The sequence below is a fragment of the Mugil cephalus genome, chromosome 4 (assembly GCF_022458985.1).
Source record: "Mugil cephalus isolate CIBA_MC_2020 chromosome 4, CIBA_Mcephalus_1.1, whole genome shotgun sequence".
Lineage (NCBI taxonomy): Eukaryota > Metazoa > Chordata > Actinopteri > Mugiliformes > Mugilidae > Mugil > Mugil cephalus.
The window spans coordinates 15,509,865-15,522,575 of record NC_061773.1 but is presented as its reverse complement, the minus strand read 5'-3'; the positions used below and the strand labels follow the sequence as shown (position 1 = coordinate 15,522,575).

The following is a 12,711-nucleotide window of genomic DNA, read 5'->3' as shown; positions in this document are numbered from 1 at the left end:
CTGATAGGACGTTAATATGTTTTGTGATTCATTGAGTCAAACATCTGGATTCATCATCTGATATATCAGTATAAACATACCTGGATTTGCCAACATCAATCACAGTGTATTATTCATCATGGTCAGAGTGGGAAAACATGCAGAAAGTATTTATTCCAATCAGAGAACAATCAAATGTGTTTACATGGTTATTTGGAGTTAATATCCTCCATTTGATGGATGTTTACTCTTTATCAGTTCAGTCTGTTCTGATTGAGGAGGCAGAATGAGGAAGTTTTAATCTGATTATTAAAAGAGGGATACCAGAGTCCGTGTAAACTCAACAACTGAGTTTAACAACAAGAAAACCTACAACGAGGAAGAACGAGCTACCATTTTCACTCTGGATGAAAGAAGTTGAAGTCAGATGAGGCAGAATTTAATTCAGACGTGGCTCCTTTCTTGTCTTTGCAGTCGTTATATGTTTGTGATCTGACTCTAATGATTTAAACTAAGTCTGTGAAGTCTGCAGCAAATCACACCAGTTATATACCAGTACTCCCAGTTCATCTCATCCCCTGAATTGGAAAAGGGAAACGTTTGACCAGACCAGCAATCAGTTTCATTTCCATATGGCAAGAGGTTTGAAGTACATTCCTTTGAGTTTTCCTTTGAGAATGTTTTGAAAAAACAAACATTGTATAAGTAGAGAGAGTTACAAAGTGCTAGGAATTATTAAAGCATTTTGATATTGTCAGCATCTTGAGAACACATAATGAGACTGACTTCTGCATTGAATATCACCTTTTATAATGAACAAAGCAACAATACTCGTTAGATGAGACACATTTATTTAGTTAGAAATGCAAATACACGAGTCATCACACTGATTACCTCAAGGTTTGCCACTACACTACTATGAGGTGATTTTTGCTGATGATATTTGCAGATATTTACTTATGCACACAGACCTTATTAATAAGTCAAGTGAGTGGATATTGGAAAACAAAATAATTGTTATTTTTGCAGTTTCAGCATTTGTTAAATTCACAAACCAATGTAAATACATTTTAGATACATAGAACTAAAACTTGCCATCCTTATAAATTCTTGTTATCTAAATATGTGTACATGCTATGTACTTAATCACCGACGACATCCTGGAGCCGTCCATATTTCTTGCTTTGACCTTAAACTCCTGATCTATCGTGGTAGTGTTCCAGGTAATATCTTCAGTGGAACTTTATTCAGATTGCTGAAGTAAGGAAACATCTTCTCAGTGAATGTGTGTGTGAAGGTGTGGATGTTTGTGTTAGTGTCAGGATCCGAGAACGACAGCGTCCCACCGTTCCAGTCCAGACAGACTCTGACCCTCTCGAGCTTCGTCTTCAGAAAGAGAACGGTGGAAAATTCTGGCAGCGAGCGCACAGAGTATTCACCTTTATACAATCCTAACCGCCATAGTCCAGATTGTGTCTCTCCTTTCCTTTGGACAGACTCCGTTAACACACCAACTTTCCAGTCTGTACTGTCTCCAACTTCAACATCCCAGCTGTGAGTACCTGAGTTAAAGCCCTCAGAGCCGAGGACGATTGGAAAGTAGTTAAATCTTTCTGGGTTGTCAGGAACCTTACGCTTTGGCTCTGGTCTCACACTGGTCAGATCTTCAGACAGGACCAGGTGTGGTTCAGCAGTGTTTGGATCCAGAATCACAGGACTGTAGGAGACCTTCTCCTTCATCTTGTTCCAGATGTTGTAGGTCAGGTTGCCCAGATGTTTGGCCACATCTATGAGAGCTCCAGAGTCCAGCTGTGGATCATCCATCAGGGGGCGCTGCTGCACTCTTTCCACTGCAGCCTTGTAGTTGAGCAGGAATGAGACGTCTTCAGCTTTCAGCTCCTTCTCTGTGACTCTGATTGTGTCTGAAAGAGCTGTTATCTCTCTGATCAGAGCACCAATATTCACCTTCATCTTTTGACTCTTCTGCTTCTCTTCCTCCCTCAGAGCTTTGATCCTGGCCTCCTCTTCCTCTTGTAGAAACTGGTGAAGCTTCTTAAACTGCTCCTTAATCTTGCTCTCAGTGTGTTGAGCCTGGGCCTTAATGTGTTCTGCTGTTTCATCAAAGTTTCCTTTAACTTCTTTAAAGATCTTCAGTTTCTCCTGTACAGGCTTCAAGGTGTTCAGTAGCTCCTCTCTGTGATCCTGTGCAGCTTCATTGATGGGTCTGAATTTATGATCAGTGTGCGTTTTTGAATCTCTACAGACGACACATATTGGTTGTTGATGATCCAGACAGAACAGCTTTAGTTTCTCAGAGTGCAGACTGCAGAGAGACTCGGACCCCGTAGAAGCTCTCCGTTCTCTCTCCTGCACAAAGGCCTCACACAGGTTCTTTAACGCCAGGTTACAGGGCGGATCCTGTTGTGGAGAAACTTTCTCACAAATCGGACATTCCTGAGTTTTTTTCTCTTCCCACCAGTCCTTCAAACACGTCTTACAGAAGCTGTGCGTGCATGACAAGAAAACAGGATCTTTAAAAATGTTTTTGCAGACGGGACAGGAGAGATCCTTTTCGGGACGAGAAGACATCTTTGCTCTGAGTGAAGCTGAAAACTCACCAGATAGACGATACAACAGGAAATGAATCAGTCACTTTCACTTTGATTTGTGGTTTTGAAAAAGATGTAATTCAGTGTCTGCAGCCGGTAGAAGTGATCTTTCATTGTTCCTCATATGTCCCGTTATAAGATGAGGTTGTGTTTTTATCCAAAAGGTGAATCTTATCATCTGGTTCCCATATGCAGACTCTGTTTTTCTCTCGGAGGAATAACTGACTTTGCTTCCTGGTTTGCTTGCATACGTTAGGTTGTTGCCAGATAGGTGGAGCTTCATCTGAACGGTGACACAGAGACAGAGAGGCTGGCTATACAGGCTGTCGGATTTAAGCTTTCTGAGCAATACTTCCTCTTACCACTTTGATGTAAAGAAAAACATTATAACGGCACAATTCTTATTTCAAAAATAAGTCAATTAGATCAGGGTTTCAGCACCACAATAAAAGACTGAATTCAATCGTCTAAATTCCAGTTTATTTTAATTATCAAATGTACATCATATTGGGGTTTAGTTTCACATCAACACCTAATACAAAATCAGAAGCTTCCCCCACCCCCATACAAAAATCCTTTCATCCCTTAAGTATCAAAAGTAGCAGTGATAAGACAAAGACAGATTTGTGTAGATGTTTTCAAGATTTACACATAAACCAGAAATCTGACCTCATTCTCCAGCTCAGATTTGTTTTTTTTTTTCTTCTTACATTTCATGCAGTGATGAATTTGCGTGTTTGATTTGGCTTTCACTGCAAAGAGTATCAATGATAGGTGGTGATAAGACTTAATATTGTGATCAAAGGTCAGATCTGTTCATGTGAAAACACAGGAAGGTACAACAGGGAGTAGCAATGAATCCAAAAACGCTATAGCACATAATTAAGTAGTCTGTGGGACAGGGCAGGAAGGAACAGTAGTGTGAAGGCAGCTTTAACAGTCATCGATTTGTTGTGGCAACATTAAAGTACTTGATGGATTCTGGTAGTTCAAATAGAAAGAAATCAACAATAAAACATCAGTAGTTGCGAACAGTTTGACACTTCCTGTTGGGACAGATTCTGTCCATCCACACTTTAATGAAACAAAGAGATGAGAAGCTAAAACAGAGAGCTCTAGTTTTCTTCTTTTAATTGAGATGTTTAGTCATTTTTTTTTGACAGTTCCTTCAAGATAAGGTTCACCACAGATCTGGTTATTATTGGCTAGTTTCCTATGGCAGCTAGCCATGTGGGGAGACTTGAAGGATTCAAACCAGCAGTTGGCCATTTGGCTCCCTGATACATAATCAAACCATTAATAACATTATTGTCACTTTGCTCCTGGTGCAGTTTAAGTGAAGAAAAGTGCTGTTTAATTCCAGTTAAATTTCCAAAGGTTTGGCTCCACTTCTCTCACTCCAAACCGTTTCCAAATCCAGTTTAACATTTTGAAAAGATGCACCAAGTCGACTTGTAGGGACATTCTCGCCAAAAACTTATTTAAAACTACCAGTCTTTAATTTACCAATTTAGTACAACAGCTAACATCAAGTGCAACATGTGTCAATTAATAATGTCAGGGGTTGCAGTAATCTGCGGATTAGATTTAATTCCCAATCAGCTCGCGTCGCTATTCTACAGCTCCAGTTTGCTTCCAACTCCACTGACTAATGTGTTCATTTACTCTTTAGTGTTTGACACTTTTCATTAGGTTCAGTCCAGGAAACATTTCAACATATGGGTCAGTTGTGTCAAGCAATAAATCCTTGAAGCATCTTTGCAGAGCAGCTTGTTCATTGGACAGTTATTTGTAGTGCAGGCAATGGGTCTTTAACTCAACCAGGGATGCAAAATGGTGCTGGAGGAGTGATGGCGCATCAAGGGACGGTGACGTGGAAGGGGGATCCCGGGATGTGGTCTTCGCCCCACTTGACCACCAGGATGTAGTTGCCCCGCTCCTTCAGCAGGTAGCTGACGTTGTACTGCAGGTTCCCAGAGTGTTTGACCAGAACCTCCTCGCAGGGGACCTGAGGGCCATGCACGCCCACCAGGAGCATGTTCTTACCTGGGAACAAGAACCAAAGACCAAATGAGTGAAGCGTCCTAACACTTGTGTTGTGACTCGGCATTAGACGCACTCCCAGCACTTCGTATTTGCATCGTTTTATAGAAACTTGCTGGCAGGGCTGAGTATTGATAGTGAGGAACAAACTTTAGCTTCTTGTCAATGTAAATTAAGTCTGGGCATCATTACTGATTCCCTCTCCATTATGGACAATCCATCCCATGCACTACACCAAACACTAGAGGGGTGGAGGAGCTCATTCTCCAGCAGACTGATTCAGCACCGCTCCCATAGTGAACAATACAGAACTTCTTTTATTCCCTACTCTATCCAGCTGTGTAACAGATCATCTTTGTGTAACAACTAAGCTACTGTGACCAATTACTTTCCCTTGCGGATCATTAAAGTCTGTCCAAGACTTTCACAAAACGTCATAATAGGCCCCGGAGATTTGAAATGTTTCTACAATATTTTACTCATTGTTTGTACAGCTTTCATCCATCTTTCCTTTTGTGCAGCTCTTCTCTACGGTCATACTCTTTAAATAACATCCATCAGATCTTGAGAATCTCTCAAATAAAACACTTGAATGAGCCTAATGTGAATACTAGAAGCAACAATAAAAAAACTTGAACATCTTGAAATTAAATATCTGATAAGACATTAGATGCTGAACAGCTGAAGCTCACAGTTTGCTCATTATGAAAAATTCAGTTCTTGTATCCTCACAACAGTAAAGACACATATCTGTAGACTATAATCTGTACAGTTGCCAGAGTAGGATTATTGTAACACAAGGCTGAACTGACAGCAGTCACACGGTAAGTTGCTCCCGATTCCAGTTTATAAATACAGTTTGCGATACCATTTGCATTGCAGGGGACCATCAACACCTAGTAATGGCAATCCTTCAAAGACATCCTATTATGACAGATAATACTGAGATTAAAATGTATGACTCCAAACTGCGTTGTAAATATTCCTTAGGTTTTATACTGTAGCAAGAGGTTAGAGTTGAATAATTAAAATTAATAACTGGGTTAAACTGTGGAGATATCTCCAACCAGAGGACCAATCTTCTGGACTCATTTGATCAGAGGACATGCTGTGAGGTCAACAGTAAAATCACATTGTGGTCATCCTTACCAGCTTTGCTACAGTCGACGGAGAAGTTGCTCCTCTGGCCCACGAAGGCCCTGCTGAGACCAGGTCCTCGGCTCAGCACCTTGCTGGCGTCGGAGTCGGCTGGCCTGGGCATGGCGCTCTGCGTGAGGCCGCTGCTGGAGGCCCGCACCGCTGGATCCATGGTCAGGGTTGACGTCTCGCTGGCGTTTGTCACATTCACCAGCCGATTACCTGAGCCCAAAAAAAAAATAAAAAATTAAAATCACTCTTCCACTGGATTAAAGTCCTGGTTTACAGCGTAGGATACAAGTTAAGAGACTTCAGCGACATACCCGTAACCTTTGCCTTGAAAGGACTGCCAGTGATGTGGTTTGGTCCGCCATATTTGATGCTGATCAGGTAGTTACCAGGTGCCATGGGAGTGTAATGCACCTTGTAGCCCTCAGGAACCTCCTGGCAGTCCATCTTTACCTTGGACGGTCCCTCGATGGTAACGGCCAAGGCCCCAGGGCCCGCCTTTGTGTTGTTGATGATGAACTCTGACTGGGTACCTGCAAGATTAAAAACATTCACTATATGTTTGAGCTTAAGAACACAACATTTTTTACATTTCAACTTGTAAGTGTTCCCCAGCTAATCAGCCGGCAGGCGGACGGTTGACCCACCTGTCGTGCCTCTCTCCAGCCCAGATCCATAAGCCGACACCAGACCGGGCTCTCCGGTCTGTCCCGGTTCTCCAACTCGGACCTCGAATGGACTTCCTGGGATGTGAGAGCCGTTGAATTTGACATCGATGGTGTGGATGCCGTTCTCCCTGGGGATGAACCGGATAGCGTACTTGTCTAGAGGACAAGCATGGAGAGGTTCGTCACAAGAAGTCAAAACATTTTTCCGTCTCATGAGGCGTAAGATTCAGGAGGATATTCTGTGTCATGATCTTTGTGCATGAACACAAACCTTTTTCTAGCTCTGTGACCGCGCACTCCTCCAGGGCTCCAGAAGGGCTGTGGACTTTGGCCTCCATCTTGCCCTGGGCTCCGTTCAGACGCACCGCAAAGGATGCTGGGTGATTCACCTTCAGACCTGACTCCTGTAGACAGGATGGACGGTTTCACAGCGAAGACAGTGATGCAGCACACTGTGGATCTGAGCACCTCACACACGACTGTTTCTACTCCAGCCTTTTCTACCATATTCTATTATCATATTCTCTGCTCCATTTCTACTGGACTTCCTCTCTTACCTGAGCTCCACTGGCTGCAGCTCCAGCAGACATAGGGCCACAGACTAGACACTGACCGTACTCTACTCTCTTAACAGTGTTATAGGAACTTAAAGGAAGTCATAAATCTGATACTTCCTGAAATACTTTAGATTAGGTTTAATCTTTAACATATTGTTTCCCAAATTGAAAGATAATCATTCCAAGAAACAACAAAAAATCATTTTCATTTTACGTGGTTCTAGTTTACATGTTTTAAATTAATGAATTTATTATAACAATAATCCAACTTTAAATGTATTTGACTAAATAAAAGGGTCTGTAAGAGACTTGGTAGCCAAACGTCTTTAGAATAATATGTTACTTTGTCTTCTTCTTCTAAGAGTGATGCAGATTTAAAAGGTCCGTCTCCAGCTACCGACAAAAAAACTTGAAAACCACGGACTCTAACGAGGACTACATGAAGTCTGCTGAGGCCCGCCTCTGTCTGCTGCAGCTAGCAGCCAGGGTGCTGATGGTGATGGTGATGATACTGTTAAAGGCCTTTAAATGAAACACAAGCGAAACACCAACAGTTCCACACCACATAAAAGGAGGGATGACCAGAGCCAGGCAATACAGTCGAGAGAGGGGTAATTTCCTGAGAGCAATAAACTTGTCCATGTCCTCGAGGACATTAAATCCACTAACTGAGTTCAAATGGTTCAATCTCGAGACCATCACAACATTTTATTTAGACCAAATCTAAATCTCCCCATCATCTTTAATATGTATAATTACAGAAAGGCTCATAATTACACCTTGTTCCAGTTTTATTTTACTTTCTATATTCTCATCTTTCCTCCATTTAATATCTTTCAACTTTTGGCAAATTAAGAATATGTCCAAAAAGGAAGAAAACATTTACAACTATCACACTTTACGCTCTCTCTCCCTCTAAAGTGTCTCAACTGTTTGTCTGGCCTGGTCATTTCCATGAGGCCAGTTGCATAAAGAACATTCATGAGTATCTGTAAAACTACAAGGCTCCGGCTGATATGGGCTGTTTAAAATATCGAGGCTCTGATGCAGCAGCCTTTTGTTGTTTGTTGTGGACTGACAAATGCACTTTTTGCGGCAGAGAATGCTCTGAAAACATGTCCACACTAACACCTTTTGAAAATACACTTCATCCCAGTTACTCTTCTATAACATTTAACCATTTAAATATAAAAACATAGGATTTGTGCATTAGCAAAGGTTATGGTTGCTGCAGAGACCTCTGTGACTCCAAATTAACGTGACTGTCTTCAAACACAAGCCCAAACCAGTCGGACCCTCTTTTTCGGGCTTTTATGCAACTGTGCCCCAGAACCCTTTAGCCAAGCGGGGCAGGCTGGGTGTGGAGGTGTCTCCTCATGTCTCACCTGAAGACCGGTAACAGTGAGGCGGCGGGCGTCGTTCACGGGAGCGACGACAGGAACCAGGTAGGGGCTGTCTGGTATGTGCTGATCGTTGAACTTCACAGAAATCTCATAATCGCCTGAAGGGGGAGAAGGGGGGAGGGAATGTAACTGAGAGTGTAACAGAGAGGCTTTAACAAACAGGTGAACCGAGTGTGTGCTTGTGTTATCTACCAGGCTCCTGGGCCACGTAAGAGACACCGCAGGATCCGTCTTTGCGATCGTCGAAGGAGATCTCGGCCCTGCTGGGTCCCTCCATGGCGATGGACAGACCACCAGCTCCCGCCTCCCTCGTCCAGATACTGAACTCAGCTGGTGAGAAAAAACGAGTGGTAAGAAAATGCAGAATCTTTCTTTCCCACTAAAACAGGCCTTTGAAGGTTAAATATTAGTGTTTTTTGGATAAACTATGACGTGATGTTGGTTTGAAGCTTCATTTCTCTGGCTTCCGTTGAAAATTAATTGCAGCTTCATGGCAAAATTTCAGCTGGATTCAACTTTTCTCAGCGCTCCAATGATGCAGTAAATCCTCAGCCTCAATCGCATACAGCGGTTTCACCACTTCTACACAGACTTACAACATCAATGAGCGACTGGGCAACACTTCAACAGGAACATCAGGCATCGAAAACATTTGTTGATTTTCATTAGAGCGTTTTGGTTTTGTGGTCTGATGACTGATTAAAGCCACAAGGTGTCACTCTGATAGATATTTTCATTATGCTAACTAGGGACGTAAGGATACACTCGACTCATGATTCGATACAATTTAGGATACTAGGTTAATGATACGATATATAAAAACTACAAAAAGCTCTGCTTTTGCACAGCAATGTTCAGACATGAAAATTCAGTTTTATATTTTGTTCAATAAAATTAAATAATCCCCGTTTTTAATACTTCTTAGGTCCTGTGAATCCCAAATAAAGACAAATGGAGAAATTAAAAACACACACCAAACAAAAGCTCAGGTGTCAGAGGATCGATCAAGTGAACTCAAGACTAGATTACGCCCTCTGCTGTTTAAAAAAGGTATCGCGAGTCATTTTTCGTCTCGCCTTATTTGAATCGTTCCAGATTTGCATCGATTTTTAACATTTTAACAGAACCAATTGGACAGACCACCCGTTCGACATAAATGACCCACACCATCGCCACACTCCAGGTGTTGTGCGTACCTGGCTCTCCTGCCTGTGCGCCCTCCAGTCCCGGACCGCCCGCCTTCACCTTGGCAGCCCCGCCCTCTCCCAGGGGCCCCACAGTGAACTGGAAGGGGCTGCCCGGCACGTGCACGCCCCTGTACCTCACGCTCACGCTGTGCACGCCCATCTCTGTGGGCACGAAGCGCACACAGTAGGTGTCGCCGCCCACGGCAACCAGCTCAGCAGGCTTAGTGGCTCCGGAGGGGGACGTTACCTCGGAGGTGACGTCCTGCATGTCGATCGCTGCGAAGACAGACAGAGATTTTAGTTGCATGCTTTTAGTTTGATTTTTGATAAAACGGTTTGCCAGTAAAGATGGAATAAGTAAACTTTCTGTGTCTTAACTTTAAAATCCCATAAATCCAATAAATCCCACCAATACATAAATATTTTTTTTGTCCCAGGGCTCCGTAACGCACCCTCCACCCTGACACCGCCCACCGAGCAGTGTCCGTCAACAACCCAAACGCCCCTCGCTGCCCTGGCTCCTCCCCCCGCCAGCACCAGACCAGAGAGGCCAGAAATGAGGCGGACGCGGCCAGGAGAGAGGCTCTGATCCTGGGCGTCAGCAGAGGGACGAGCCGCGCCACCGCCGGGTCGTCCAGACCACCAGAGGGAGGTGTAGGAGCGGAAGGAGGCGCGAGAAAGGTGCTGCCGAGACAAGACCAGGAGGAACCAACTCACTGGAGGAAAGAGATGAAGAGACAGGGGGGACACAAGAGAGGGGAAGGAGAAGGCGCAAGGCGGAGGGAGAGAAAATGAAGAGAAGCTGAGGAGGAGAAGAAAGTGAGATGGAGGAGAAACAAAAAGAAAGCAAGGAAAAAAGGCAGAAGCGTGGAAATAAAAAAAGAGAGAAGGACGAGAAAAGGGAATGACGGGAGGACAAGAAAATAGGAAAAGACAAATGAAAGATGACAGACCACACCACAGAGCAGTGTTAAGAAACAGGAAACAGTACAGAAAAAGGACGAAGGACGCAACTCTGGTGACGCAGGACGTTTTCACACGGGAGTTATTTTAGGTTTACGCAGCAAACACTGTTTTACTGCAATTACTCAAATGACTCAACTTTTAAATAACAAGCTTTGTTTTGTTTTTGTGTCCTGATTCCACACCAGGACACGAGGATCCAGAGTCGTCACGGGGACCAAAAGTTAGGTCCCAACAGATCCGGATTGATTTCAAAGGTTAAGACCTGCGTCCCCACAGGGACAGCGTAGCGGATGTGTGTGTCTGTGTCTGTGTACCTGGTATCTTGAGGCTGAGGTCACACATACTCCCGACGCTGGCGACAGACGCCGCCTTCTGGCGTCTGCTGATGCTCTCCCGAATGCGACCCTCGCCCGTCACCCGCACCGTGAAGGGACTTCCTGTTGACGGACAAACACTCTCCTTCAGATGTCTGAGCTGCATGTCTCAGTGATTCTACATCATAGCGCAATAACCTAGAATTTCTCTTTGTTTTGGTGCAATTAAGTACAGGTACAATATAAAAAAATGTCATTTTACAAAACTTTTGTTTGACAATATTTGTTTTTCCTTTCGTTCTTACCTGGGATGTGTTCCTCAGCGAAGCGGATGGAGATGATGTAGTTCCCAGGCTCGGTTGGGCAGTAGGTGACTCTACATGTCCCGTCTTCCACGTCCTCTGTTTGGATGTCCACCTTACTGGGACCTTCAATCGACAGAGCCAGACCGCCATAACCTGAACACACAGGGACTCATATTAACTTTAGTGACACTTAACAAAGTGAACCCAAAGCTATAACTAGACTCCGGCTCTACCCACCGGCCTCTCGCGTGTCCACCACAAAGGTGGCGTTGTTGAAGGTGGTTCCTTGGACCAGGCCGTCACCGTGAGCCTTGACTCGAGTGGCGTCGCCGATCTCGGACTGGACGACCATGATGGTGATGGGACTGTTGGCGACGTGCCGGCCGTTCTTCAGGATGCTGACCTTGTGTTCGCCCACCTCCCGGGGGATGAAGGAGATACCTGGAGGAGGAGGGAAGCAGAAAGGAGAAAGAGGTGAGGGTGGACATAATAAACAGGGATGTTAATTCAGTGTCTTGTCTTTAAGTGTGTGTGTGTGTGTGTGTGTGTGTGTGTGTGTGTTACCGATGTGATTGTTGGCCATCCTCTTCAGCAGGCAGGGCTCGTCGCGTCCAGACGGCGCCCTGATGCTGGCGGTCAGCAGGCTGAGGTCCGTCTCATTAATGTCCAGAGAGAAATCTGCAGCAGAGCCCAGTTTGACCTGAGAGCGACGCTGGTTGTCCTCTGAAACACACACAGGGGATAGACACTCTTTAAGGATGCTGCTTTACGTCAGGAACACAGTGTGAATTGTGATTTGATAAATAACAGCGGTGGAGACTGATCGATCATAATCCATTTCTTCATTCAATGTCGATATGTATGTATCTGCTTCATACAAACACAAATAACACAAAGAACCAACGGATGATGTTTACTACAGAATGAATGTAAACTGATGTGATTTGAGATAAAAAAAAAAGAAATAAAAATAAATGAAAGCTAGAAATAATCCAAGAACATTAGGTTAAATTTGATCTGTTCTGTGGCTGAAAAACCTTTTTGGTGGAGATATTTCTAGAGTTTAAGATCGTTCAACACCTTCCAAAAGCTCGAAATCACCAGTAGTTAAATAATAACAACAATAATGAAAAGGTAAAGAAAGACAAATAAGGAAAACCTTCACCATCTGTAATATTTACAGCGTATTTGACTGATCTAATCATTTATATCTCTTGAGATCATTTTCTTTAGTGTAAACATGTTCATTGGCTGCAGCAGTCCTTTATTAAACTGGGATCATGGATAAATGTTTTGATAACCTACCCACCTAAAATAACCACATCTTTCCTTTCTAACAGAGCAAAGTACAATTATTATCAAGGGTTGTTTTAAGAAGGAAAAATAATCCACTGACGGTAGTTGAGTTCACAGGAAAACTGTGAAAAAGGCCCACTGAATAGTTTAAAACAGCTGGATTCATATTTCTGAACAGTGAACTAGTTGCTGAGCTACACTCCTAAATATTTAACAGACAAACCCACTAATCAGCTCA

At 43.6% G+C, this 12,711-nt stretch overlaps 2 protein-coding genes across 3 annotated transcripts in view; both read right to left on the bottom strand.

The window, feature by feature from the left end:
• Window positions 1-813: 813 nt before the first annotated feature.
• Window positions 814-2,958, bottom strand: LOC125007212 (E3 ubiquitin-protein ligase TRIM39-like). Its single transcript, XM_047583883.1, has one exon. It carries the CDS (start codon window positions 2,566-2,568, stop codon window positions 1,183-1,185), a length of 1,386 nt encoding a protein of 461 aa, XP_047439839.1. The 5' UTR covers window positions 2,569-2,958; the 3' UTR covers window positions 814-1,182.
• Window positions 2,959-3,046: 88 nt separating this feature from the next.
• Window positions 3,047-12,711, bottom strand: part of LOC125007211 (filamin-B) — a 61,187-nt gene continuing 51,522 nt past the window's right edge. For both annotated transcript variants that reach the window (XM_047583881.1, XM_047583882.1), the window contains 12 exons: window positions 11,742-11,900; window positions 11,415-11,618; window positions 11,178-11,330; window positions 10,873-10,995; window positions 9,602-9,868; window positions 8,598-8,735; window positions 8,388-8,503; window positions 6,717-6,849; window positions 6,425-6,601; window positions 6,092-6,310; window positions 5,781-5,990; window positions 3,047-4,634 (listed from right to left, as the gene is read on the bottom strand). In XM_047583881.1, the coding sequence (XP_047439837.1) occupies window positions 4,447-4,634; window positions 5,781-5,990; window positions 6,092-6,310; window positions 6,425-6,601; window positions 6,717-6,849; window positions 8,388-8,503; window positions 8,598-8,735; window positions 9,602-9,868; window positions 10,873-10,995; window positions 11,178-11,330; window positions 11,415-11,618; window positions 11,742-11,900 (2,087 nt within the window). In that variant the 3' untranslated portion in view covers window positions 3,047-4,446. The remainder of the gene's footprint in view (window positions 4,635-5,780; window positions 5,991-6,091; window positions 6,311-6,424; window positions 6,602-6,716; window positions 6,850-8,387; window positions 8,504-8,597; window positions 8,736-9,601; window positions 9,869-10,872; window positions 10,996-11,177; window positions 11,331-11,414; window positions 11,619-11,741; window positions 11,901-12,711) is intronic.